This window comes from Crinia signifera, chromosome 2 (genome assembly GCF_055691185.1).
Source record: "Crinia signifera chromosome 2, ASM5569118v1, whole genome shotgun sequence".
Classification (NCBI taxonomy): Eukaryota; Metazoa; Chordata; class Amphibia; order Anura; family Myobatrachidae; genus Crinia; species Crinia signifera.
In genome coordinates this window covers 364,300,377-364,327,583 of record NC_139218.1, presented here as the reverse complement: position 1 = coordinate 364,327,583, position 27,207 = coordinate 364,300,377, and the positions used below count along the sequence as shown (strand labels likewise).

General features: G+C 44.3%; 1 protein-coding gene across 4 annotated transcripts in view; it reads left to right on the top strand.

Moving 5' to 3' along the window:
* Nucleotides 1–27,207, top strand: part of PSPC1 (paraspeckle component 1) — a 71,019-nt gene that overhangs the window by 6,240 nt on the left and 37,572 nt on the right. For 3 of the 4 annotated variants that reach the window (XM_083169929.1, XM_083169931.1, XM_083169928.1), the window contains exons 2-6: nt 94–395; nt 1,659–1,754; nt 5,228–5,424; nt 9,461–9,545; nt 11,519–11,621. In XM_083169929.1, the coding sequence (XP_083026055.1) occupies nt 94–395; nt 1,659–1,754; nt 5,228–5,424; nt 9,461–9,545; nt 11,519–11,621 (783 nt within the window). Of the gene's footprint in view, nt 1–93; nt 396–1,658; nt 1,755–5,227; nt 5,425–9,460; nt 9,546–11,518; nt 11,622–26,084; nt 26,420–27,207 lie in introns of those variants that run through there. The other variant, XM_083169930.1, reaches the window with a different exon arrangement.

Genomic DNA, 27,207 nt, shown 5'->3' with positions numbered 1-27,207 from the left:
GAAACGTGGATACATGTGTACAATGTTTTAAACAAATTTTGTTTTAGTATTTTATTTCCAAAAGCATATGGTGTAATCTGTTCTCTTTTGCAGGAATCGAGAACACTTTCTGAAATTGCAAAAGCAGAACTTGATGGTATGGTGCTCAAAAACAGACCCCTCCGTATCCGTTTTGCTACCCACGGAGCAGCCTTGGTAGTTAAAAATCTTTCTCCGGTTATCTCAAATGAGCATCTTGAAGAAGCATTCTCCATGTTTGGCCCAGTTGAGCGAGCGGTTGTCATAGTTGATGATCGTGGCAGACCTACTGGAAAAGGATTTGTTGAATTTTGTGCAAAACCTCCAGCGCGAAAGGCTCTTGAGAGATGTTCTGAAGGCGCATTCATATTGACAACGTAAGTAGTTATTTTTATAACCATGCAGTCCTTATGCTAATTATAGTTTAGTGAGTCCTTCATTGGCAACTGGCTGAACCCAACAGGAGCTCTGTTGGACTCACAGAAGACAGCTGTCAGCGCTAGAATTTGAATGAAAAAAAACCATGAGTTGGATAAATTGAAATTAAATTCCTGGCCAGGGTGCCCAAAACAGCATTTTTCACCTTTCTGCATGCTACCTCTGGGGGCTGCAAGAGGAGGTGCAACAATTAAATTACTCTGCGTCATCTAGTGACAACAGAGAGAGTAAACAATTGCATTCCCACCCTCCCAGAATAGACATCTCTCTTTACCACTTGGGTAGAGATCTAAATCATGACCACAAAGTCTAGTTACTTAAGCAAGATTTCACTTGTGGTACCTTCAAAGCTTTAAATGACAATTACAAAGATCCACATCAATTACTTCTTTATGAAACAAGAGGATGATATTTGTAATTGTGGTTGAAGGATGACCTGTTGACATATTACTGGGTACACAGGTTGTCAGGCCGTCATGCTGTTTCATAAGACCATAATGTCTATGTCGACGGTGGACAGACCAGCAGGCCGCTCTCACCGACCACCTCCCGGCCTGGCAATGTAATCAAATTGCTTAGCAAGTGACTGCAAACCGCTCTGTGTACCGAATGAGCAATAGTGATCTAAGTCATCCTGAACCTTTAAGTAAAATCGCTTAGCATTCATCACTGCATGTGTATGGGCTTTTTTGGGCGATGTAGACACCGGGAAATCGCATGCCCATTTAGGTTCATTTACAGTTGAAGCGAACTGTATTTGTTAGTCAGAACAGCAGCACCAGCAGTTTGTTCCCTTATAATGCCCCTTTCACATCACAAATTCCCGGGTCGCACCCCTGAGAACAGGGGAGGGTATGAGGGAGGAGGAGGAGCCACATGCTGCACTTCTCTAAAGAAGTTAACTCCTTGGTGCCCAGAACCCTTCATACCCATAATCCCAGCATCCATAATGGCTTCAGAAAAAAACATTTTGCAGGTAATACAAAAAAAAATCACCTTTTTGTGCCTGTCCTTCAGTGTGTACTGGGAAACAGATGAAAACGTTATGTCAGACAGGAGCAACTATAGATCACTAGCGATCATCATTTGGTTTATTGATGCCCCTCTGTGTGCATTGCCCTTCTGTGGACCAAAAAAATTACTTTAATGTTGCAGATAGTTTTCATGTGCTTGAATGTACTAATTTCTGTCACTTGTTTCAGCACACCTTTGCCGGTTATTGTGGAACCGATGGAGCAGTTTGACGAGGAAGATGGTTTGCCAGAAAAATTTATGCAGAAGACTCAACAGTATCTAAAGTGAGTTCAACTAATCAATCTAATTGATATTAAAAGCATAGGACTCATTTTTCACAAGCGCTCAATCTGCAAGTAAAGGCTCCATTACATTTATGTTCCATTGTTGAAATTGCCCGATATTTAGATGCCTGAGAATATTAAACAAATGTAAAAATCTTCATTCCCTGATCCACCCTGAAAATATATATATATATTTTCCCCTGCTATGTGACAGATCGCTGATTGCCTGGCCACTGATCGGTACTTATGGACAGTGTATCGACTGTACTAGATTGGGGAAATATATGAAGATTATGTCTTAAGACCTTACGTCTTAAATTCAATTCAACGCCCAAGAGCGTTGATTATCCAACCGGTAATGTAGTTTCCACATTGGGGTCGCCATGGAACTCTTTTTTTTCTTTCCCGGGATGGCTGTGAGGGATTCAGGTAACATCCCGACTGTCAGGATGCTGGCAGTCCGAATATAGACGCCAGAATTCCAGAACGGCGCTGGAATTCTGACGTTGACGCAAATGCTGACAATTGAATCCCAACTGCTGCCATCCCTATAAGTATTCCGGGGTGGGGTTAGTGTTACAGTGTGTGCATGTGGGTCAAAGTTTGGGTTAGGCTGCAGGGGTGGCATACACACTGGACTACCGGGCGGCTGTCGGGTTCCCGCTATTGAGTGCCGGTAATCTGCATGTATTCCGGCTGTGATAGACAAAGGGGGGTTTTATGACTTTCTCCTCTCCATTTGCAAGTTAAACTGAAAGCTACACCTTTTATGGATTATCATTCTTTATTTTTACTCTTGTACAGCCCATAAATAAGGGTGACGGACGGGGTCCCGAGAGTCATTAACCCGACGTCGGGATCCCGACTGTTAAAACACAGACGTCAGGGTTCCTGACGGACGTCGGCTATTTTCCCTCGTGGGGGTCCACGACCCCCATAGAGGGAGCATAGAATAGGTGGGCTTTGTTGCGCTGGCCACGCTGTCTGACACCGGCCAGTCGGGATAATGACTGTCGGGATCCCGACTGTCGGTGAAACTTACCACACCCATAAATAAAGCTCTGTATAATTGAATATGCTGCCCACCTGTTCTGAGAGGAGAAATGTGATATGCAGTATGATCTATTATATGATACTTATTTTGGTTCTATAATATAATGATGCTCAAGTCCACCCGCCTGCAGCGAAGCAGTGACGTAACAGGGGGGCTGCATCAGTTGCGTTATGCTCAACCTCTGTACTCGCATCCATAGGAGAGGGTATAATACTGATAACTCGGTGCGCTCTCAACCATGTGCCTTTTTATTGGTGATCCATATGAGGATTACAGGTCAGCAACAGTTGTGAAAAAGTAGTTAATTGTCAAGACAATGCTTGCAGCAGCCTTACACGATTCTCTGTAGAATCTCTCATGGCTTTGTTGACACAAGCATTAGGTTGACATTGTAAAGGGGCAGGGTCAAAAGGTTGACACAAACATTAGGTCAGCATTGGGGAGGTCATCAGTTGATGGGTCGACATGGGTTTTTCACTATTTTTGTCCCTAATGTTGACATGGACACTGTAAAACTGCACCACGTCCCCTCGTGTGGCACACTGCACTCGCCATGCTTCGGGCACGGTGCCTTGCTACGCTCTGTACACTATTCGGTTCTCCCTCCATGCCATGGTGGATGGTAGGGCATGAAATACCGGCGGTCGGCTCAAGCAAAATGTGAAAAATCCATGTCGACCTTCCCAATGCTTGTTTCCACCTTTTGACCCTGTCGACTTAGGCAGAGCAACCTTTTCCAGGGGTTGACCTAAGGCCTGTTGACCGTATACCTTTTATAAATGACTGTGCCGCTCTCCAGTGCTTTTGATTTTTCATGTGCAATGATAATGAGCAGCACAAACGAGCAGCACGTGCAGACAGGTTAAGCCGAATGAATCCCTTTTATACTTCAGTAGATTTTATCCAAACCACTTGTAAACAGTCGTATGGCCATCCATACATCTAGTGTTTAAGCATTTGACCTTCTATAAAGGATAAGTTGTGTGTATTTCCCAAGGTGCATTTTAGGAAATGATAGCTAGAATCTATGGGCAGTACCCTCTACTTGTCCTCTTTAGATGATTTGATAAATCTCCCCCTAAGGCCACATGCTGCCATCAGTAATTACAATCAATATGTATGGTCACTGATTACACTATTGGCCTCTGCTTCAGTGAGCTCTTGCAGCTAGTAACAGTGTTTTTAATTAAATCATCCCTCTGCTTTTTTGCAGTTTACCTTTTTACAGCAGAGATACATAGATGGGGATTTGTTTTCTGTCACAAGAACTATAGCATGCATTTTCCTCTGATGTTCTCTCTTAATTCCCCCCCCATACATAAGGCCCACTTGTCTTAAGGACAAGTCGGGCACTGATTTCCCCCTCAGCACCTGGGGAGAGGTCACGTGTGTGTGTGTGTGTGTGTGTGTGTGTGTGTATATTTATCTAGGGGACAAATGTTTACGTAGAACATAGCCTGGAGATTGACAAAGTACAGCTGGTCCACAAAATACAGGAACTCCAGGGTCGGCTATATACGTAAAGCAGCCCATACACGCTGCTCTGTGGGCGTGCTGTACTAGCACGGATCACATTGCATGTGTATCCGTTGTGCATGCAATGCAATGTGATGAAACCTGAAACCTAAGTACAAAAAGTATGTGCAAGCACTTACTTTTTGTACTTAGGTTTCATCAAATTGCATCGCATTGCATGCACAACGGATGCACATGCAATGCAATGTGATCTGTGCTAGTACAGCACGGAAAGCACGCCCACAAAGCAGCGTGTATGGGCTGCTTTAGACCTGGGGTAGACAACCCTAGTCCTCGAGAGCTACCAACAGTGCATGTTTTGCAGGTCTCCTCACAGAATCCCAAGTGAGCTAATTAGCTCCATCTGTGTATCTTTTAAAATGTCAGTGATTAATGAGTGCAGCTGTGCAGCAGCTAGGTTGTCTGGAAAATGTGAACTGTTGGTAGCTCTCGAGGGCTAGGGTTGGCTACCACTTTTAGACCAAGGCTGGGAAACCTCAGGCCTGGGGGTTGTATGCGGCCCCCGTAGCCAGTCTGTGGCCCGCCCACCTGGCGGCTTTGCCGCGAGTCAAGTACAGGGGAATTCTCGTGAGAGGTCGGTAATTCTAGCGAGATTCCTCTTAATCAACAGCAGCCAGGGACTGTCTGTTCTATTCAGCGGCAGCCGCCCGAGCGTGGGGCGGCTGCAGCAGGACAATTTGTAAGAGACATTTTTACATATGGCCCCCGAAGGATTTTTTTTTCCCCATACAAACGGCCCTTGGCACAAAAAAGGTTCCCCACCCCTGCGTTAGAGGGAATATGGGTTATATTTGTAAAAGAAAAACTCCCTAGAAGTTAGAACTATGGCAGAGCAGCATAGACTTTACATCCTTGCTTATTACATCTGAATGTATATTTTCAGGGAAAGGGAGGAGCCACCACGGTTTGCCCAACCAGGGACATTTGAATTTGAATACTCCTCAAGATGGAAAGCTCTGTTTGAGATGGAGAAACAGCAGAAAGACCAGGTTGAAAGAAACATCAGAGAAGCTAAGGAGAAGTTGGAGGCAGAGATGGAAGCGGCACGACATGAGCATCAGCTCATGCTCATGAGGCAAGGTGAGAACCGGCAATATGAACATATTACAGCTGGCATGGGGATGTAGTTCTAGCTTGTGTTGGGGAGGGAGTTTGTCCTTGTTTGTTGCATGAATTCAATGGGTGCATATTTGGATGTTAGCCTATATAATTGGCTGGACCATACACTTTATTTATAAATTATTTTGTTTTTCTCATATAGTGCAGCAGATTCCGTTGCGCTTTACAGTAGTAGACAGTGATAAATCAAACTGGGTAACAACAGACAGACTTGGAGGTAGGAGGGCCCTGCTGCAAGCTTACAATCTATAGGGATATAGGAGGGAGACACAAGGACAGGCACCAGTAATAGCATAGCAGTCCCACCAAGTTACAAGTCCAGAAGGGAAGCTATATAATACATAAGTGCCTCAGAGGGTTATGTGTGTGGAACTTGTGTCAGGAAAATAGAAACACCTGTCTACCATATATATATTAGTGTTTACTTTAGGCTGTTTTACCAGAACTCGGCAGCCTGCCTGATTTTTTTTTTTTTTTAAATTCAATAGTTTTTATTGAAATTTTTTGCAAAAAACATACAAAATAACACCCCAAACGAGCATAAGTATAGCCACAGCAGTGACCCATAGAGCTGGCAAGTTTAGGAACATATGGAACATGTATACATGGTGCTTGAACACATATAGGCAGGGCTTACACAACATGTTGTCACAGGATATCGCTATAGGGTAGATGTGTTTATTTCAGTACCCGAAGGCGCCATTCGGGACCGAACCTGCAGCAGTATTGCAAAAATTGTAACCAAATAGTAAGCTTATATTGTATTATACAATGCCCTCCCATACAGTAAAGAATAGACATATACTGTTCCTTAGTCACTGCAGTAACCAGATAAAGCTAGAGTAATATATATATATATACCCATCTATCATACAATAAAAAAAAATAAAATAAACTCTAATGGACCAAAAACAAACCATCCCCAAAAACCCCCCACCCTGTATGACCTACCCCCAACTTAGGTATACCTGGATCCCTTAACCGTTACCCCCTATCCCGCTAACTAATCTACCTAGTACTTAATCCTACCTATACCCACCCATTTATGACTAACCCCCCCCCCCCCCCTCAAATAAGACCACCGGATGTCAGCATCAGGATCTGCCAAGGGCTATGCATATATGACCCTGCACCCATTCAAAATGCAATAACCATTCCACTAGGTATATAGGTTTGTAAGAGAATAATATTCGTCAAAATGTTATGTGATATATAGAGAACACAGCATATTATTACATTATTGACAGGATAAAAAAAAAAAAAAATATACAACAGTGGATTGTGGTTCAATAAGGAGAGCAACATAATATCAACATAGTATAGGATAAAGTTATTTGAATACTGATATCATAACCCCCCCCCCCCTCCAAATAGAGAGACAAATAGGTAGTAACTGGTGCAGGATTGTCAGGATAAGTGAGCTAGTTAAAACCCGGCCTACCCCAAACAGTTGTAAATAAAGCGGTCTGCCTAGCTTATGTCATTAAAAAGAGAACTGTTGACATAGTGCTAAAGCCTGGTGGATTGTTGACGACAGAGATATTATAACATTATGAGCAAACGTTGCAGTGCGGAAAAGCAGTATAGCGAATATAACATGAATCGACAATTTGGCGTAAGTAGGCTGCTAATCTGGCCATTTCTCAGTCTCGTAATATAGCAGAATGGGAGTAATGTAGAAAGGATTAGTCTCACGTGTACAGCTAGGGTGACATCCAAAGCAAATGTAGTACCATGAATAGAGAGCAACCATAGTCTGCAGGATCTTAACAAAAAACTGGAGGCAAACTGTAACTTCATCTGTGCAAACAGGAGCAGTAACCCAATCAATCACAGGCATGCACAGGTCTACATAGAAGTGTGAGTCCATTGCAGTAGCAATGTCCGTGGCAGGATATGACAGAGGAATTATAGACCTGCATGCCTCCTTCGCAATTTTTTTCTTGCATCTTCCGTAGTGAAATAAAGGGGATAGATCCCCCTTCGGACCTACACACAGGATTTCAGAATCCAGGGTTGCAGCAGAAGGGGCCAGAGGTTCCATGCGTATTGGGATATCACCTATATCGACCACAACACGATTACCAACGGGATACTGGGGAAATGAGTCACCACTGATTAGTACATCCAGCTGCCGGCATAATCTGGTAGAGGATTCCTGTATCTCTTGCAGGATCTGTAGTAAAGGGAGATCCATATTTATCCAGGCTGGTAGTTGTTTGAAGTGTGTTACTAAAGGCAGTGGTAAATATAGACTGATGATGCAGTCACAGGAGGCAGAGCTTTGTAACCAGATCCGCAGCCAGGCTTCCAAACAGAGAATATGGCGTCTTCGCGCCAAATATGTGATCCCTGTCACTACTCACCACCGTAGCAGTTATTGCAGTATATCAGCTGTACGGCAATGGAGAGATGTGGAGTCACTTCTTGTAGTGTCTGACAAAAGCAGACTTTTTGCTGATGTCCGTGCAGCCCCGCCGCCTGATGACTCCATGAGTCAGGCAAGATGGCGCCGGCTCTCCCCGTGCGGACCGCGGCAGCAAGTCACTTAAGAGACCGCTAGCCGCTTCCCCCGCCAAGCAAATCCGGAGAGGTCGCCAGTCCCCCAGTCCACTTCGCCACCTGCGGTCAGAGCGTCACGCTCCGTGCAGGACAGTTGGCCGTGAGTGACAGAGCCGGAGGAGCAGTAGGCCGCAGCCGACGGAGTTCCCGGAGCGGCAGATAAGACAGCGGCAGCGATTTAGCAGGGAGCACCAGGTGAACAGGTAAGTATTCTCTCAGCAGCGCCAGCTCCAGAGTCCTCTTTCAGGTTTAAATAGGATAGTATTCAGGATGGGATGCAGGAGCTCCAGGAGACTGCTGCCTGTTCCTAGCTCGTCCAAGCCACGCCCTAGCCTGCCTGATTTTTAAAGGGAAAAACGCACCCAGCCCGTTTAGCGGTACCTACGTAGGTGCCAGGCACACCCCCCAACAGTGATGTTGTTGTGCAGGGCTGTCCACCCTAGTGGCACGGGCAAGCATTAGCCTCCAGGTTCACAATGCCCCATTTACCCCGGCGCTCGGTGATGGATTTCATCAACTTTTTTATTTGAAATTAACAAAGTGAATGAAAGCCGGAAGTTGGAACTCTTTTATTATGAGTCCAATTTTGATTCCTTTTCAATACCTTCATAAAATGCATTGGTGTCGAAATATGTAAACCAACAAGGAGGTTCTCTGCTTTGTACATCTGACTTCTAGCTGCCCACAATTCCAATAGTGTTTGACCGAAGACTAACATCAGGCTCTTGATCTCCGATGCACAGTCCCGTGCGCCTCGGGTCAGATACTACAGATTAAAACTGCAGCAGGTTCATTCTACCAGATTGGACCCATCAGTGGCACATCAAGCACCCGCGATGTGTTGGGTCCAATTCCATAGGTGTGCACCGCTGGCACACACCTATGTGTAGAGACGGCAGTGGTGGTTGCCGGGGGGGACAGCGGCAGGTGCCGGGCTGCGCTGAGCGTCAGGGGGGGTGACCGTGCAGCGGCGGGTCCCGGGTGGTGTTGGGAAGCTCTGAGTGACAGGTGCTGGGTGGGAAGTGGCAGCATAATAAAAAAAAAAAAATCAAGAGAGGCTGGCTGTTGATTGGTTGAGAGAGCTTTCAGCCAATTGGCAGGAGAACTCTCAGCCACCTGGCTTGCCTTCGGAATTTTTTTTTAACCTGCCGATCAGTGCTTCCCGACGCTGGCCGGGACCCGCCGCTGAACGGTCTCCACCCCCCACCAGGAACAGTAGTCGGCGCTCAGGATCCGCCTCTGCCGACGTTGCACGCCTGGCATTATGCCGGGTGGGGACACTGGTTCAAAAGGAGTCGAATACTTGGAGCGGGTCCAAAAACTGGGCGCGACTGGGCATCTTGGTGTAAATGGGATATAAGTGTGTGTGTGTGTGTGTGTGTGTTTGTAGTCTGCTGTTGTATTTTAAAACAAAAAATCTAATATATGTTTGCAGATCTTATGAGACGCCAAGAAGAGCTTCGAAGACTTGAAGAATTAAGGAATCAGGAGCTTCAAAAGCGGAAGCAGTTTCACATGAGGTGAGATTTTTCCTGAAATACATTAAAGCTGTTGGAGTAATAAAAGGATTTAAAGTTTAAAACCTAATATATTTTTTTTTTTTTTATTGATTCAGAAGCATAAGATAGAACAGTCAATACAATAATAAATTAGAAGAAACATGGTTACAAATAGTAATAGGTACTCATAAAAATGGCCTACATGAGACTCCATTGAAGAAAAAAAATTCTAATAAAATACATAGATGGATATATACATATATAATATGAGAGAGCGCAAATTATGAGTGTTTTATTGAGAGATAGGGGGATAATTGTCTGAAAGCCTTGTTAAATACTACAGGGTATGTGTAAAACATGTATCAAGCAACAATTCTCTGTATTGACGTAGCAGGGATAAAGTGACAGGAGCCCAACAAGTTTTTCAGTAGAATGTCACCAATAAGATCAGTGAAGCCATGTAACCATTGTAGGAGACCAGACCGAACTGTCTATTGTGTGAGAAGGTAGTGCTTAGAAGTTCAACGATCGTGCTCAGACATTATGTTTTTGAGCTTAACACACTCTCCCCGTCGACTCCCGCCCGCTCCCTTTTTATTTAATTTTTTTTTAAATACAGATAAGGGGAATTGAAGAGAGAGATGGTGTCCGATAGAGAAAGGGGGAGGAGCAAGAGGGAAGGGTGCGAGCAATATTAATCTAGAATGTCATAGAGAGAATGATAGGAGCAAGAGTGTGTGTGGGGGAGAGAAATGGGTTCGAGATGGAGTGAGGGGGAGAAAACGGCGCGGAGAAGAGAGACTAGGTGCAGAGAGAAAGATAGAGAGAGAGGAAATATGGAGGGGTGAGTAAGATAGGGTCGAGAGAGGGAGAGATTTAAAAATAAAATCGGACAACCAGGCTGACAGACTGGGTGCGGGAGAGAGAAAAGGGGACAGAGCACAAAAAGACTTAAGATACAGGGTGAGGGGCTGGTGGGTAAGAGGGGGAGGTGAGTGGGGAAGGGGGAGAGGGGTGAGGTGACCGGCTGATGTGAGAGGGGGTGGGGTGACTGGCAAGCTTAGAGGGGGGAGAGGAGGTGCAGGTCTGTTATCACCAGCAGCTCTCCTGCTCCCCAGCCGCTCTTCTCTTTGGGGGGGGGGGGTTATTCTGGTTGATTCGCTCAGATGCGAATTTGCACCCTTGTGAGTCAACCAGAACCCGCCCTGCGAATGGTGGCCCCAAAAAGTTTCAACAGTGTAGTTGGGAAGGAGAAGGAAGAACAGTACACACCCACACTGCAAACTTGAGGTAGCACCGGTGAGAGTTACAGATAGGAATGTATAAGTAGTCATCCTTGATATCCAAGGAGGCCAAGAAATCCTCTGGTTCCAGAGCCAAAAGAATGGAGTTCAGACTCCATGTGAAATCTCGGAACATTAAAGTTGCATACACACGGGGTGTTTTTGCCCAGTGTGTGTGTGCTGACAGATGATTTGGCCAATCACTGGGCTGATAAACACTCACTGCATGGACACTGAGCTTTTTTCGCCCATTTTTAGCGATTTTCCTCAGGGTGGACGACTTTCCATAGCAGGGCCATGTGGAAAGCCATCCACTCTGTCGCTCATCAGCTGATAATACCAGAAGATGATGTGGGAGCCCACGCCAGTTCCCATACACACTGGGCGGCTTTCAAGCTGAAAACACCTCAGACAAGTAAACTGAGTTGCTTTCAGCTCAAAGTCGTCCACTGTGTATGGGCCTTAGAGTATCTGTTGAGTGACTCTAGGTTCAGAACGGGGCAAAATAGTTCATCCAGTTTCTAAAAAAGGCAATGATTCCTGATATGCTGTGGAGTCTGGCCAGGGACACACACTGGGCCACCGCTCCAGCCGCCAGGGCAGGAGAAAATGCCGCAGCAGCGGTGGGGGCATCAAAATGCGGTCCCTCCACCTGCTCTGAAACTGGCTTATGAATTGAATTAAGACCTTGTGATTTTGATTTTATTTCAGACATGAAGAAGAGCATAGACGACGTGAAGAAGAGATGATCCGTCAGCGTGATCAGGAGGAACTTCGGCGGCAGGAAAGTTTTAAGTCCGCGTTCATGGACGCCGTAAGTAACTTTACCAAATTCTTACTTACAAATATGTACAAGAAGTCAACATCACTGTGTTATGGAAGATTACCATCCCCGTTTTGATTTTATTTTCTTATTTGATGAAAGCTTTTCCTTTCATGCACATATTTGTGCCATTATTGGTAGCCTGTAATACAATAGGTAGTCGTAACCTTACAGCAGGTACTAAGGTTTCCAGAAAAGACTCAACATTTTATGTTAATGCGACCAGTTAGTGTGGACAATGCACATTGATATGTACTTTGTGGGCCACCACCTCTGTATGAAATGGCTTTACTTTAAAACTACTCGTATCCAAAATGTGCCTTACCTCTTAAGTAAATAAAAGCCCAGTATGCCCAATCTTGTGAGACCAGATGACAGGGTCCAGTGAACCGCTGATTAGCGATAAATAGTTTACCTCTGATTTGTTAGGCCGTCCATACAGTGTCTAGAAATTGTGTTTGTTGCAAGATTGTTGATGACTTCTGTACATTGTATAAAACCATTTTTGCCACGATGGCATACTTTGTGCCTTATTGTGTGTTTAATGCTTTTTTTTCTCTAACTCTGCAATTTAACTATTTTACATTTTGATGTATGAATTAATCATTCTCTTTTGCCATGCGAGAGCAGCTCGTTCCTTTTTTGTCTAAATGAGTTGAACCCATTGTGTTTGTGATATGACAATTTAGGTATCCTATGTTAAGGCGGATTTATGTATGTACCCGGCTTAACTTTAACAAAATTACGAAGCTGCAAAGAATTTCCTTGCTGAACTAGTTCCATATCACTTTATAAAAGACCTAATTATAATCGTTCTTGGTCAGCAAAGGGTGTAATACTAAAGTTGGTCAGTATAACCATTTACCCACGTGTGGGTTGCCTTTACAATTCACATGTTTAAAATCATGAGTTTGATTCGCTGTGCACTTCATTACAGGCATGTCAGTGTTTTTGGTCTTGCCTGTTATTGCTCAGCCTGTTGAACACCTGAAATCTTAACTCCCCCTCAATATAGACAGATGCTTATTATAGCTGTACTGAATAGAAGAGAATGGCAACTACAGTTTAATGCCCAAAAAATGCAAAATCATGCACTTGGGTCTCAAAAGTCTAAATATAGTATAAATGGCACTAGAATGGAAACTACTGAGAGGAGAGGGATCTAGGTGTCACTATTTCAGGGGACTTAAAGGCATGCAGGCAAGTCAGATGCTTGGTTGCATAGGGAGAGGGGGATCCATTTGAAATCCTGGCAGTCGAAATACCGCCGCCGAAATGCCGACAAGGGGGGGGTGTGGATCTCGCACCCCCCCCTTGCGGGCTCACTGCACTCGCCACACAGCGGGCACACTATTTTATTCTCCCTCTATGGGTATCGTGGACACCCATAGAGGGACAAAGTGTCTGTATTTCGACCGCCGGGATTTTGACCACATCCCGGGAGAGGTATCCGCAGTAGAAACAACAAATTAATAATGCCACTGTATAGGTTATTGGTACGGCCTCATCTGGAATACTGTGTCCAGTTCTGGAGGCCATATCTCCAGAAGGATATAAATACATTAGAGACTGTACAAAGAAGGGCAACTAAAATGGTGCATGGCCTACATCGCAAAACGTACCAGGAAAGACTAAAAGATCTTAATATGTATGGTTTAGAGCAGAGAAGGGAAAGGGGGGACATGATAGAAACTTTCACATATATCAAGGGGTTTAACAAGGTACATGTGGGAGACATTCTTCACAGGAAGAGGAGCAATAGAACAGAGGGACATACACTGAAACTAGAGGGAGGAAGATTCAGGGGAAATTTGAGGAAAACTACTTTGCAGAAAGAGTAGTAGATAAGTGGCATAGCCTCCCATCAGAGGTGGTAGAGGCAAATACAGTAGTACAATTTAAACATGCCTGGGATAGGCATATTGATATCCTTACAAAGAAATAAGGATCAAATATGGTTTGAGGTAACATGTTTAAAAAAGGGGCAGACTAGATGGGCCAAGTGGTTCTTATCTGCCGTCAAATTCTATGTTTCGAAGAGCACTTTTATTTTATTTTTTTTTGGTTGTTTTTTTTTTTTCTTCCTGCAAATGATCTTTCAATCTATGCTCAAATGGAAGGAATGGGTTTCAGAACTGATGGCATACATGCTTCTGCTAAAACATTTAACTAAAATAAAAATGGATTTGATCCATACTTTTTCCCCACTGTTGTGATGACGATGCAGCTACCCATCTTGACAGGGTACAATTTGCAGTGAGAGAAATTATTTATATATTTTTTGTATAAATGATCACGCCATTCATAGCTGTTGTACAGTAAATTCATGATTTATTATTCAGTTTATGTTCATGACAAATTGTTAATTGTTCTGTGAAATCGTTCTATTGTTTTTTGATTTGTATCTCTAATCCTAAAGTGAGCTCCGGGAAGACCGAAACCTCCTGTGGAGGTTTCAGCTTAGTGAATGTAAGTGAATTAAGTAGAATTAAATGGACATGGTAGTTATTGTGATGACCAGACAATGACACCCAACAGAAGAAAAATGGACACTTGAAGCAATATGGGGAGTACAATGTCCACATGTCCTCCATGCAGGTTCAGATGTGGCTGTTATAGGGTTTGTAGATTTCAGCCTTGTGTGTCTAGCACAACCATATTCCAGCTCATTCATTTATTCAGACAGGCACATAGAAGCTCTTTCACTGGGTGTACTGGCTCCTCCCCTCTACTTCCTCCCACATGACCAGTTTAAGAAAATATGCCCTCAGGAAAGGGTGCTCACTGTGAAGCTCCAGAGAGTTTTTCTTCAGTTTCATTTCTTTGTTTTGGGTCTGCTTTTTGGGCTTAAACCGCATTCCTGCATCTTGGGAAACCAGGGGAAGGGTTCAATTGCTGGCCTATTTAGGTACCGAATTGACCCTGCTGCAGGACCACTATCCTGAGCGGGTGTTTGCCACCGCAGTCGCTTAGATGTCAGCATAGCTGACCCCCAGCATGCCGCACACCCCTGGTTCAGCCCGAATACATCAGTGGCGAGTATGACCCGGGGTTTCCTCAGTGGGCACCCCGGTATGCGATGCGGCAAGATGGCGGCGGCGTCCCTGCACAGGGACTGCGCAGCCCTGCCACAGACTGGATTTAGATGCTGTCACTGTACCCCAAACGCAGTTCACCACATTAGGGCTATTTATGCCTAATTTCCAGTATAAATAAATGTGTTATCCCCCCCCAACGCTGTGCAATGGGCGGGGCTTACTCAGAGCGGGACCTGACCTCTGAGGGCTTAAACTAACAGCTTCCTGCTTCGCCCTGGGCTCTGTAATCGCCATTATCCACTTCCCAGGACACTCCTCAGCGGTGGGGAAGGTGAGGGAGTTCTGCAGCAGTGACAGCACAGGTTTTGGGCGCTTTTAACCTTGTGAAGGGTTAATAACTGCAAGTGTGTATATATATATATAATACTCTGTGATTTATGTATGTTACCAGCTCTCTCCAATCTGAGAGCTAGGTTATTGGTGTACAGGTCCCCCTCAGTGACTCTGCGTTTTACCCACAGCTTGTTAAGCTGACACACATAACCTGTCACACAAAGTTTTCACCTGCTTCTACTTCACAAGTTACTTGTGTAGCTTGTATTTCCCCAGTGCTCAGTGGGTCTCACCCCAACTTAGTGGGAATATGCAGTCTGCCTCTCAAGAACCAGACTGGGCTAGTTCTTTAAAGAGCATGCTGCAGGATGTGTCCTCTCAGCTAGCTGCAAACACTGCTCAGACTCAGTCAGGCAGGACCTATCTGTTCTGTCAGCCAGAGTGTTCATTTTTTCATACCCCCACTATCCACGTTGGCGTGGAAAACGAGCCCGAAGTGTGGCGAGCGGACGCAAAATACATGTGACTTAATCCGCGTCCCCTCGCTGCACTCACCACGCTTCAGGCTCGTTTTCTGCGTCCCCTCTCGGGGCTTGCTGCGCTCGCCACATTTTATAAAATCAATTCCACGCCGACGTGGATAAGTGGGGGTATGAAAAAGTCGGGAGGACGCGTAATGCGTCCCCGCGCTGCGCTTCGGACTAACATGGATAATTGGGGCCAAAGTGCCAGAAGTAGGTTTACGCTGGCCATTACTTCTACATTGAGGCAAGGAACATGTTTGTTCCATTTTATGTGTCATGAAAACAATCATTTTATTTTATGCTATAGTACCGAAAGAGTTATTAATTGCCTAAAGCTGGGCACACATTAAACCACTATTACAAACAATGTAATGTCAATGATTTCCCCTGAACTCACTGGATCTATTGGACACAGCAATATTGTGCGTGCTTGGTGAACAATTTTACAAACAACCAAGAAAGATATGCGTTGTTGACAAATGCCAAATTGATAAAGCAAACAATATATCCGTAACACTAACAAAGCACCTGAGGACTATCTTAAAGATTTCTGCAACATTTAAATAATCGTCTGTACTATCTAGAGGGTGTATAAATAACACGTGTGGGTGGACAGTGGAATAAAACATTGGTGGTCAGCAGCAGTGTGAACACATATACCAATATAATACACCAGACATGGTCTTGTAGGATGATGATGCTTCTGCTGATTGGGTAGGCCAAGCTGCTCCTGGTGCTGCAGAAAATCTCACTATGCTGGCACAAATTGGATTGGGGGTGTCCAAGAAATGTATTTCAACGAACGCCACCTCATCCAGGTCAGAATTATGTTGTTCGGTAGTATGTACACACTGAACGATGTTTGACAAATCGTTCATGATATTTACAAGTCTTCCTGCATGTTGAAAAGGTCAGAAGAAGCGACCAACAACCAGTGGGAAATGTGTGTTGAGAGAGTGTACCCACTGGATCATTTAAGAAAATATCATTCCACATCCATCGACTCATGCAAATCCTGTGTAGCGCCTACATATTCTGTAGCACCTGACTTAATTTGGTAGATGCAAATTGTACGTTATTGATATTTTTGCCGCTTGTTTTCTTATTTGCAGGTTTACATAATTTATCATCCATATAATTTGCCTCTTAGCTTTGTGTGGTGAAGTACCCACTACAGCTGGAGGTGATTGTCACCTGAGAGCAGTGGTTCTCAAACTCTCTGTCCTTAGGATCCCACACAGTTCACGTTTTCCAGGTCTCCCGGCAGGTGCACTCATTACTGACTGACACATTTCATAAGACCCACAGGTGGTGCTAATTATTTCCTTGATTCTGTGAGGCGACCTGCAAAACATGCACGGTGTAGGAGGATCAACTTTGGCAACCTGTAGTCTCGAGTTAGTTATGATTGTTTTTTTATTGGTTACTGCTGTCTCTCTCTTATTTAGGATATTATTAATTCATCTATTTATACATAACCTATACATTTCTCTCTAAAGATCTGTTTACTTTTCGGTATTTTTTTAGATGTGAAACGGAGTAAGGATCGTAGGGGTCGACAGTAGTTGGTCAGTGTGTAGGTTGACAGGCACAAGGTCCATATGGGAAAAGGTCAAAATAAACTTCTATGGTTTTTTTTTTTGAGAAATTAAAAAGTAAATTTGAATATTCGAGCACATGGATTCCTAATTTGTGAACTGCATACCCTCGCATGGGTGGCTGCCATTAATGTGCTTTGGGCCACATACGATGCTCCACTGTCACTTTACCATTCTAAATTGCTGTCCACGTGAATGATGAATGGGCCAGATGTATCAAGTTTCAAAAAGGGGACCCATTGGTGGTAACTGTGGGTTCCATGGTCTACTCCTCCCTTGTAAACAGTGATGAGAAAAATGTTTTTAACAGTTTATAGCTTTGTCCTTATCCTCAGTAATGCTATTTCCATTGATAATGGTTAATGGGCCTATGCTCTTTTATTATTCTTTTGGATACTTATGTAGTACCTGGGCGCCCACTAAGCAATTTGGGTAAGGGCATTGCATGACCCATTTTAGTGCCATACGATTCATGCGATCTTACTTAGTAATTTATTCACTGCTCTTTTGCCCTGAGCTTATCGCATCGCATGCCATTGTACCTCATGCAAAATCGCATCCGATTGCATGCCATTTTATAGGGTGCGATGGCATTAACTGTAGTACAATTTTTTGCCACCCCTCCCACTATCCACGCCACCCCGAAGCGTGGCGAGCGGCGGCGGAACGCGTCCTCCCAACCTTTCGTACCCCCACTATCCACGTCGGCATGGAGTTGATTTATATATAGTGTGGCGAGCTGCCGCGGATTACTTTAAATGTTTTCCGTGTCCCCTCGCGGGGCTTGCTTTGGGCTCGGTGGCTCGCTGCGCTCGCCACACTATAGAAAATCAACTCTGCGCCGACTTGGATAGTGGGGGTATGAAAAGGTTGGGAGGACGTGTTCCGCCGCCACTCGCCACGCTTCGGGGTGGCGTGGATAGTGGGGGGTTTTTAGGAACACATTCACACCAGCCATACCATACATCTGACACCGTAATGAGGACATGTGTTAACGGTAAACTGTAAATGTATTTAATAATGATTAATCAATAAAATACAATAATTAATTACATATATAAACAGCAATCAAGATAAGTAACAATAATAATGATAATTAAAGAAGAAAGAACAAAAAAATTCAGTCACTGAAGGCAGTGAATTTACCTTTGGCAGGAGTGTGAGAGCGTACAGAATACGGGCAAAGGGATTTGCAGTGCCCAGACTCTTCCTCCACATGAATTCTTGGAGGTATGACTCCAAATGTTGCCGGGAGGTTCCTCTATGGCGTTTGTTCGTCCATTTGCATGCCCCCCACATCCGCTCAATATTTTGGGTGTGGGACCCCTGAGTCTGGGTCAACAAAGTGATAGCGATGATTCACCATTACGTGATCTTAACCTGCCTGCTGTAGCTGTTCTGTATTGTATGCCCTCCAGCAATCAGAGTATACTATAGATCCTGGAGTGACATGTAAGTTGATCGCAGCCATCAATGTAGTGGCGTCTCTTTTCCACTGCAGTGAGAAAGCCGGCACCTGTCTCCTGCTGAGGCAGCATCCTCCCCACATGGTTGTTTTCTCTTCACAAAGAGGCTTTCGTCAACCTCGACCACCATGCCAGACCGCCAATTTGCCTATGGGGCTGGGACAGTAAATCCATAGCACAGGCCTCCCTCATCAAACTGTTGTACTGCACGGTGGTTTTGATGGACATGTGCAGTTCCCTTTCGCAATACAGCACACTGGTCTTCCCAGGAATATATGAACCTGACAAGGGTCATGTAGGGTAACCGGGAACCAGTGGGCCGCTCGAAGACTGGCCTTTTTTCAGGCAGGCCTATATGTGGCAGCGCCACGTACTTTCCTTCATGGACAGCCGCATTGGATGGTCGTTCACGCAATTCTGCGTGATGGGCAGCAACTGGTGTCACTGAAAAAACACCACAGCATCCTCCTCCGAATTAGGCAAGGTGAACATGGTCAGTTCACCTGCCACGTCTGTTACCTCTGTCACATTCTGAGCACTCACTGAAGCAGCCATCACTGTCAGCTAATCACCTCAGTGATTCATACAGTGACCGGGAACACTTACGAAAGTTCTGACTGACTACGCTATTTCCGTAGCTTAAGCTTATTCTGAAAGACTAGCTACGGTAACTGACAAATGTCCATCCATATAAACTACTGAGATCGCATGCATCGCACAGCACTTAAACAGGACAAGCGATGCGATTTCCTTGCGCAAGTGTATGTATGTTAATTAGGCGCCCGGGAAATACATAAGTACCTTCTTTTGCTACTGTAGTTATGTGTTCGGAGAACTTATTGGTATTAGTTTTGCTTTCTGTGGCTATGCGCTCTTCATTTTATCTTTAGCTACTTTGATTTAGCTACTTTTATTTTGTATATTGTATTTAATTATTTGTACTTACTGAACACCTCCGCATTCCCAGTAAGTAGCCTTGTAATTTTTAATTGCTTTTATCTTATTTTTTTATTGCTATCCTTACTTTTTTGGCAGCTTTTTCCTATTGATTTGACCCGAATTACCTTTTGGGATATATTTAATAGTTAATGTCTTAGCAAATTATTTAGGGTTTTCCACATTTCCTCTAATTTTTCCCCCTCAAATAACGCATTCCACTCCATTTCTTTTAAAGATTCCCTAAATAATTCAAAGTTTCCTAAAATTTTATTTTTTCGATGGTCCCTTATATTTACAGAAATGTATTTCCAGTAAGACTGTTGTGGTCACTGTTTCCTAGGTGTTCTATTACTTTGGTATTTGTTAGTGCTAAATCCAATAATGCCCCGTTACGAGTCGAAGTGTCTACTACTTGAATATCCCCCTTAGACTAAACGTATTGGGTTCTGCTTCATCTGTGATGAGAAACAACTGTAAATACGAAGTGAAATACTCCAGCCTCATGGAATGACTATGTATTTTAAATATGAATTTTTATTGTCTTGATATGTTATTTCCTAGAAGGGTTCTATTTTTTCTTAGATTTCAGCGACTGGGTTTCTGATTTAACTATTGATATCAATTTTTTGTTAGCAGGGAGATCATTTTTCAGACCACCCCCAACTTGTAGCTGTAAGGTTTTGTTTTTGTTTTTTTGGCAGTAGTGAAATCATTCTCCAGATGTATTCTCCTTATCAGACTAAAATAAAAAGGTCTGTTCCCTCCTATATTATTTTTTTTTTTTCATGTGTCTAGTAACTTAAGTAACCATTTCCCAATACGATTTTCACCAGTTTACATTTTCTCCCTGTGACTTATTTACACCGTAAAGATTGCTGCTGTCTTCTGGCAACTCCCCAAACTAGAGTTGCCGTTACGGATGGTTATTCTTTCTTTCTAAAGGTGCCCACAGACGCTACAATTGTACTGTGCTATGCGTTTTTGACTATACAATTGTTCTATACAATTTTCTTTTAGCATGCGATGCGATTTGCACTTAGCACGTACGATGTACGTGCGATGCGATCTGATCTTAGTTTTGCACTAGTTGCTGGGGCCCCTTTAACCTTCTCTGACTCCCCCATAAAAGAAAAAGACCTGTGTCAAACACCAACCCCCCCCCCACCGCACCTTCAATGTCCATCAGCACCCCTTCAATAAAAATACACTTTGCACCTTCACTGCAGCCTCTTCAGCCCCAGCAATACCCCCTACCCACAGCAAAATTACCCTGTGGGGGGGGGGTCCGGGCGGCCGTGCAGCGTCTACCTGGCTGCGGGGGGGTGCTGGCGTTCCTGCGCTGAGTGTGCGGGGGCTGCTTGCGGGATTGAAGCGGGCGGGCTTGAGGCGAGCGGGCGGCCAATATTAAAGCTACGCCTCTGCTCCTATGTAATTTTGCGGGCACCTGTAAAAAAAAAAACCTTACCTGATAGCCGCCTTGTCTTGCCGCTCCGCTCCGACCTGTGCTGCCGCCTGTACTGCCTCCACGTGACAGCCCTCTTCGCGCCGCAGCAGCAGATGATTGACAGCGGAGGGGGCGTGTTTTAAAAAAAATAAAAATGCACGGACAGCATACTAATCGTATGCCACTACACAGCAGGCCCAATGCTGTGCGATAATGTCCAAAAAAGTATGTGCTGCACATACTTTTTTGGACATACAATATCGGGGTGCCGGGGACGCGCATCGCGTCGCAGAGGCACTTAAACTGCACCCGATCATTGTACAGAGGATGCGTTTTGTACTTAAAAAGTACAAAACGCATTCGATTATTGTAGTGTCTGTGGGCACCATTAAGAACAGTAGAAACCCAATGATTCAAAACTTCCTGGTGGTGTGAAATACATTTATGTAGACCATGCAAAACGACTTCATTGCTTTGTATTGTTTGAGATAATGTAAGTACTGTAGATGTTTAGAAGTCATAGTGGTCTGAGGTGATTTATGCAGAAATTTATTTTGTCAGTGGACCACGCTTGTACATCAGAACTTTGTTTTTGTAGCATACAATATATATGCCATTAATTTACTTGATTTTATTTATGGTGTGATCCCGGCAGTCAGAATCCCAACAGATACCAGAAGTAAAACTGAGGTTAGGGTTAGACTGTGGGGGTGGAGAGGTAAGTGGTAGGGTAAATAGTTACCGAAATGTGTCTGGGTTATGGTGTCGGTCTTCTGTTGGCTTCCTGACTGGCCAAATTTAGTACCCAACAACGATTTATTTTATGCATCGATGATCAAGTAAAAAAAAACTTAAAATTCTGTTTGTTCTAGACCCAATTAATACATTTTAGCTATGAGCTGATCTCATGGGAACCTTTTAAGAGGATTCAGATAGTCACCGATATTGAGTCTATTCGATTGGCTCTTCTGCCCACAATGACCAGTATTTGTCATCTGTGGGTTGTGATGTTGTCTGGTGTTGTGCTATTGCAGCTCTATGCTTTCACACAGACATCCCTCAATCGCATGGTGGACTGTAGTGGTGCAATATAATGCCATTCCAGAATATCCCATAAATGCTCAGTTCGCTTTAGATCTGGTGACTAAGAATATCATAACATGGGAAAAACTTAAACAACCAGGAGCACACCAAAGAACAACTGTAACATGATAAAGATGACCACTCAGTACCATTAGTATATTAAGTGAGTGACTTCTAATACCATTCCATTCACTGTTGCTAAGATTAAATCTGTTAGGAATAATATCCAAAGAGAAACAAATAAGAGTTCTAGAACCAGTAATAGGGCTTAGCAGAGCCTTTTTCTTAGATCTGTGCACACTGTCTAGTAGATGGATGCAGATACGACTATGACTCCAGGTAGCATGACCTCTTATTGATTGTGCTAGTAGACTAAGCCCTAAAGCTGGCCATACATCAGAACGATTTGAGGTATGAACGCACGATTTTGTCAGATTGTTCGATCGATTGTGTGCATATCGTGAGGTTTTTCGATACAATGAAGATGAAATGCACAGTCCCGCGGCTTGTGAGGTGAATCCTATGATCTTATGTGCACGTAAGAATTAAAAGATGCTAATGCACGGCTTGACAAATTTCTTTAAAATCTAGGAGCCAGGATGAAAAAGTAGGAGCCAGACAAACTAAAAATAGGAACAGTGCGTGCCAAAGCCGAGCACCCAAAATTTACACTGTAATGCCTATTACACATGTCACACACCCATTACGTATTATACCACATGCCATAATACCTATGACATATTACGCCACACACCATAATACCTATGACCTATTACACCACACGCCATAATGCCCATTACATATACCAAACACTGTAATGCCCATTACGCCACATGCTGTAATGCCCATCAAATATAATACCAAACGGCGAAATGCCTATTACATATTATGCCACATAAGTACAACATGCTTGTTGCCAGGAGTTACATGCGGTGCCATGGGGTTAAAATGCTCGTTGCTATGGGGAATTATCCCTCCTCCCTGCCGTTACCATCTGTGGTAATGCTAACAGCCAGGCAGAGAAGTCATCAATCCACCTGGCTGTATGGGAGCAGGTACACTGCGCAGTGGCGTAACTATAAATTTTGCTCCCCCTGCCAAAAAAGCTTGGAAAAAAATTAAATTTAATGAATTATATATCCCTTACCCCTGACGCATCTCTTTTGCTGATCCCATACCCCTGACGCAGCTATACCCCTGGCACCATGCACCTGGTGCAGCTATCCCCCTGACCCCATACTCCTGATGCAGTTCTCCCTATGATGCCATACTAGCACAGCTCTGCCCCTGATGCCATATCCCTGACCCAGCTCTCTCACTGAGGCGATACCCCTAATGCAGCTCTCCCTATGATGCCATACGAGCACAGCTCTCCCATTGATGCCATACTCAATGCAGCTTTGCTTCTGATGCAGCTCCCCACCCCCACACCATACTGGGCGAAATTGTGACCCTGACACTACTCTCCCCTCAAAGCTCGCACACTTCTTTATCTCCGCTAATGCAGCTCACTCCTCACCCTTTGGCTCCGGCTCTGTTGCGTGGCAGTGGGGAAGCCTCTGTCCGTGGCAGTGGGGAGGCTTGGTTCGCCGCCGCAGGGCTGCCGGGGCAGGCACGAGCAGCTACATTAGTTACCCCACCTGCCGCCATGGCTATTTTGATCTTGTGCTAGACCAGAGGTCACGGCGGCCTGACAATCAGGAGCTGCCACTCCTGATTGACTGCTGAACTGCAAACTGTGATTGGCCCCCAATGCCGCGGCGGACCTGCTCTTTAGGGATGGGTTCTGTGCCTCTGTCTCATACTGCTAGATAAATTAATGACTTGAGCTGTTACCGCAAGTGCACCCGGCAATGACCAGATTCTGCTTCCTCCCCAAGAAAATCTGGTCTCCAGGAAGCAGAATCTGGTCGCCGTGGCGACCTGGCCCCCGGGGTTTGTCGAGCCCTGTGCTACTGACAACCGGTATGCTAACATTGCAGAACTTATGATAGATCTTTTGTGTAATTTCACATAAGATCTATCATGAGGCCGGGCGGTTCAAGGGAAATTGTGCACGATCCGGATATCAAGCTGGTCGTTGTATGGCCAGCGTAACACGCTACCTAGCACAGCTACACTTAGGAAAGCGTGGCAATTCTGACAAAAGGAGGACAGTAGTGAGGTTTCCTTGGGCAACAGGTGCTGTGGTTGGAACTAAATGGTTGCAAAGTCTCTACGCCTGTCACCAAACATTTGCTGCTGCTGCTACAGCAAGATAGACTAGAATTTCTAAACGTTACCAACTGTTCTACCTTTTCCACCAAAATGCAGAGCCTGACCTGTGTTCCTCAACACTGGTTCAACCTGTGTCAGATCCGGTTCAGAACGCAGGCTGAACCTGGCATATTGACCCGTGTGCAGTCTTTCTGTTCTGCTGGAGTCTTTCCTGTAGATGGAATTTTCAAACGCTGGTTATCCATTAGGTCATGCTGTTTATTGGGTTGGATTGCTGAGTAACTGGGTCTGGGATATTTTTCACCAAGCTGGGTTATTGCAGCAGTGGAAAAGGGACATATCACTGTATCACTGCTTTTTGTTTTTTCAAATGATTATTCAGCTCTCCCACTTAAACCATGCAAGCAATAATTAAGGAACCAAGGCAGTGCCCTTTTTAAATCAGTGTACTCATTTCAGGATGTACAATGCATTGCCATAACTTTTTATATCTCTTAACTTTCAATATGCTTGGTGTTTGGTGTATTGGTTACAAAGGATCCGATATGATTTCCCGGCGGTCGGGATCCCGGCGGTCGGAATCCCGACACTGGAATCCCGACCGCCGAAATCCCGACAAGGGGGGGACATGGATCGCCCCCCCTTGCGGGCTCGCTGCGCTCGCCACGCAGCGGGCCCGGTGCCTCGCTACGCTCGGCACGCTATTTTATTCTCCCTCTATGGGTGTCGTGGACACCCACGGAGGGAGAAAGTTTCGGGATTTCGGCGGTCGGGATTCCAGTGTCGGGATTTCGACCGCCGGGATCCCGACCGCCGGGAAATTAACCGCATCCCGGTTACAAAGTGTGCACTGCACATGGGTCCCCTAAAAATTGCTACCCATGGACATAATATGGGTGAAATTCAGTTCCTTTTACTGCCCAATGTTTTGTGCTATTTAATTAGCCCTTTTCTTTATTCCGTACCCATAAGTTGTGCAATGGGTCCACACAGCACACCCTGCAACTAGGTCTTAAATACTTATCCCTCTGGAGTTCCACGTCTGTGACAGCACTGCATAAATCATGAAAAATGGCGCAGCGTCCATTTTACCGGTGTCCTGTGCATGCGCAGTAAGACAATCACTGGGAAAACTGGACGCCACAATATTTTTCTAAAGTACTTTGCATGTGCCCTAGTTGCTAGGGTGTCCTAGTGCCATAAATTTCTGTGCTGCCAACTAGAGAGGAGGGGACCCAGAAATATTCTGCACCTGGGCCACATCCTCTCAATCCACTCATTTGGTGATAACCCATGTGATTCTCCCACCTGTATTTTCTTCGTTTTCATTCACAGTTTTTTTACAAAAAAGCTTTCAAATAGTGATGGCTAAAGCTGTCAAAATCCAGTATTGAATTTACTAACTTTAACTCTAAGGGTGGTATTCAATCCTGAATTCCGACTGTCGGAATCCTGCCCCATTTTCGGCCAGCACGGGCGTGGATTGTTGAGATCCAGCCGTGAACTCGACAATCCTCGGCCATTTCCGACCAAACAGATCGGACTAGTTTTTGAAAGTCTAATCTTTTTTTCGATTTCCGCATTCAATGCTGTTGGAAATAGCAGTGGGGATTGAATACCCCCCAAGTCCTTAAATAATTAGCTTCATATACTAGTTTCTTTCCAAGATTTGTAAACAAAAATAGCCTAGATTTTACTAGAAAACCAATCCTACCAAGTAATGTCTGGACTGTATGTTTTGCCAAATGTTACTTTATCAAAAAGGTAACTATATTCCATTGTATGGTAAAACAAATCTAATTATAATTTAAGATTTACTCAACAATGAAACTTGGGAAGAAGAAGAGGCCCACAAGGCGGGGGCAGAAAGGAAAAGGAAAATTGAAGGCCAAACTGGAAGCACAGAGACAAACTAAATGCGATGGGTAATTTAGAATTACACAGAATTTGGTTGGAATTTAGTTACTACATTTGTTCACTAAGTGTAATTAATAGTAACGCTTCTCTGTTTACCAGTGTAGATGTCTTGTGCATGCCATGTATTTCATGAGATGTGTAAATAGATGTATCTTGTGATGAAAATTTTCATCTGTACAAATTTTTTTTTTGTTTGTTTTAATTAATAAAAACTTGGAAATGTATCTGGACTTTTGCATGTGTGAACCAGTTCTTCCATTCTAAATTTCTAGTCGTGGAAATAATACTAAAAGAGGTATGTGGGGGAGGGGGAATTCAATTATCCCAGAAAAAAAATTGTTAAAAAAACCCCACGGGCTTTTACCTAGTTTCCTATTTTTTTTGCTTTGTGTTTTTTTTTTTTTTACAATTCGGTTTTAGCCCATTTTCCACCAGAAATCACCGTTTTTGGCCTAAAACACATACATGGACCTTTTATTTGTTTTCATGGCTGCAATCGTGAAAACAGGATTTTAATAAGGATTTCTATCGGGACCTGAAGAAAAATCCCTGGTTAGGTCCCGCACCATGCTGCCTTCAGGGATTATAGCGCAATAGCACCCAATTAATCCCCCCCCCCCCCCCCCCCCCCCTTATTATTTTTTCCTGCTAAGCTAAAGGATTATGCTCTATTAGTTAAAAATAGACACCATTTTTCAATATAAGAGCATTGAAAAGCAATTATCCGTGCAGGTGCTATGATGCTTTAAGATAAATCTGTCAAAACTGTGCTAATGTACAGCGTATACTTTTTTTTTTTTTTAAATACACTAAAATAGCGATTCCAAAATGACCCCCCTTTCAGTGTGCTAGTCCTGTAATGTCTACCCCCACAGGTTGCACACCCTACCGCCAGTGTTTTTCACAGTGCCTCGGATGGTTCCTCTGCGGGCAGGATGTGCTTCATGTGGCTGTTTCCATACACTGTATATCCTACTACTACACAACCATCCTCTTTCCCATATCTGGATTGGGTCCT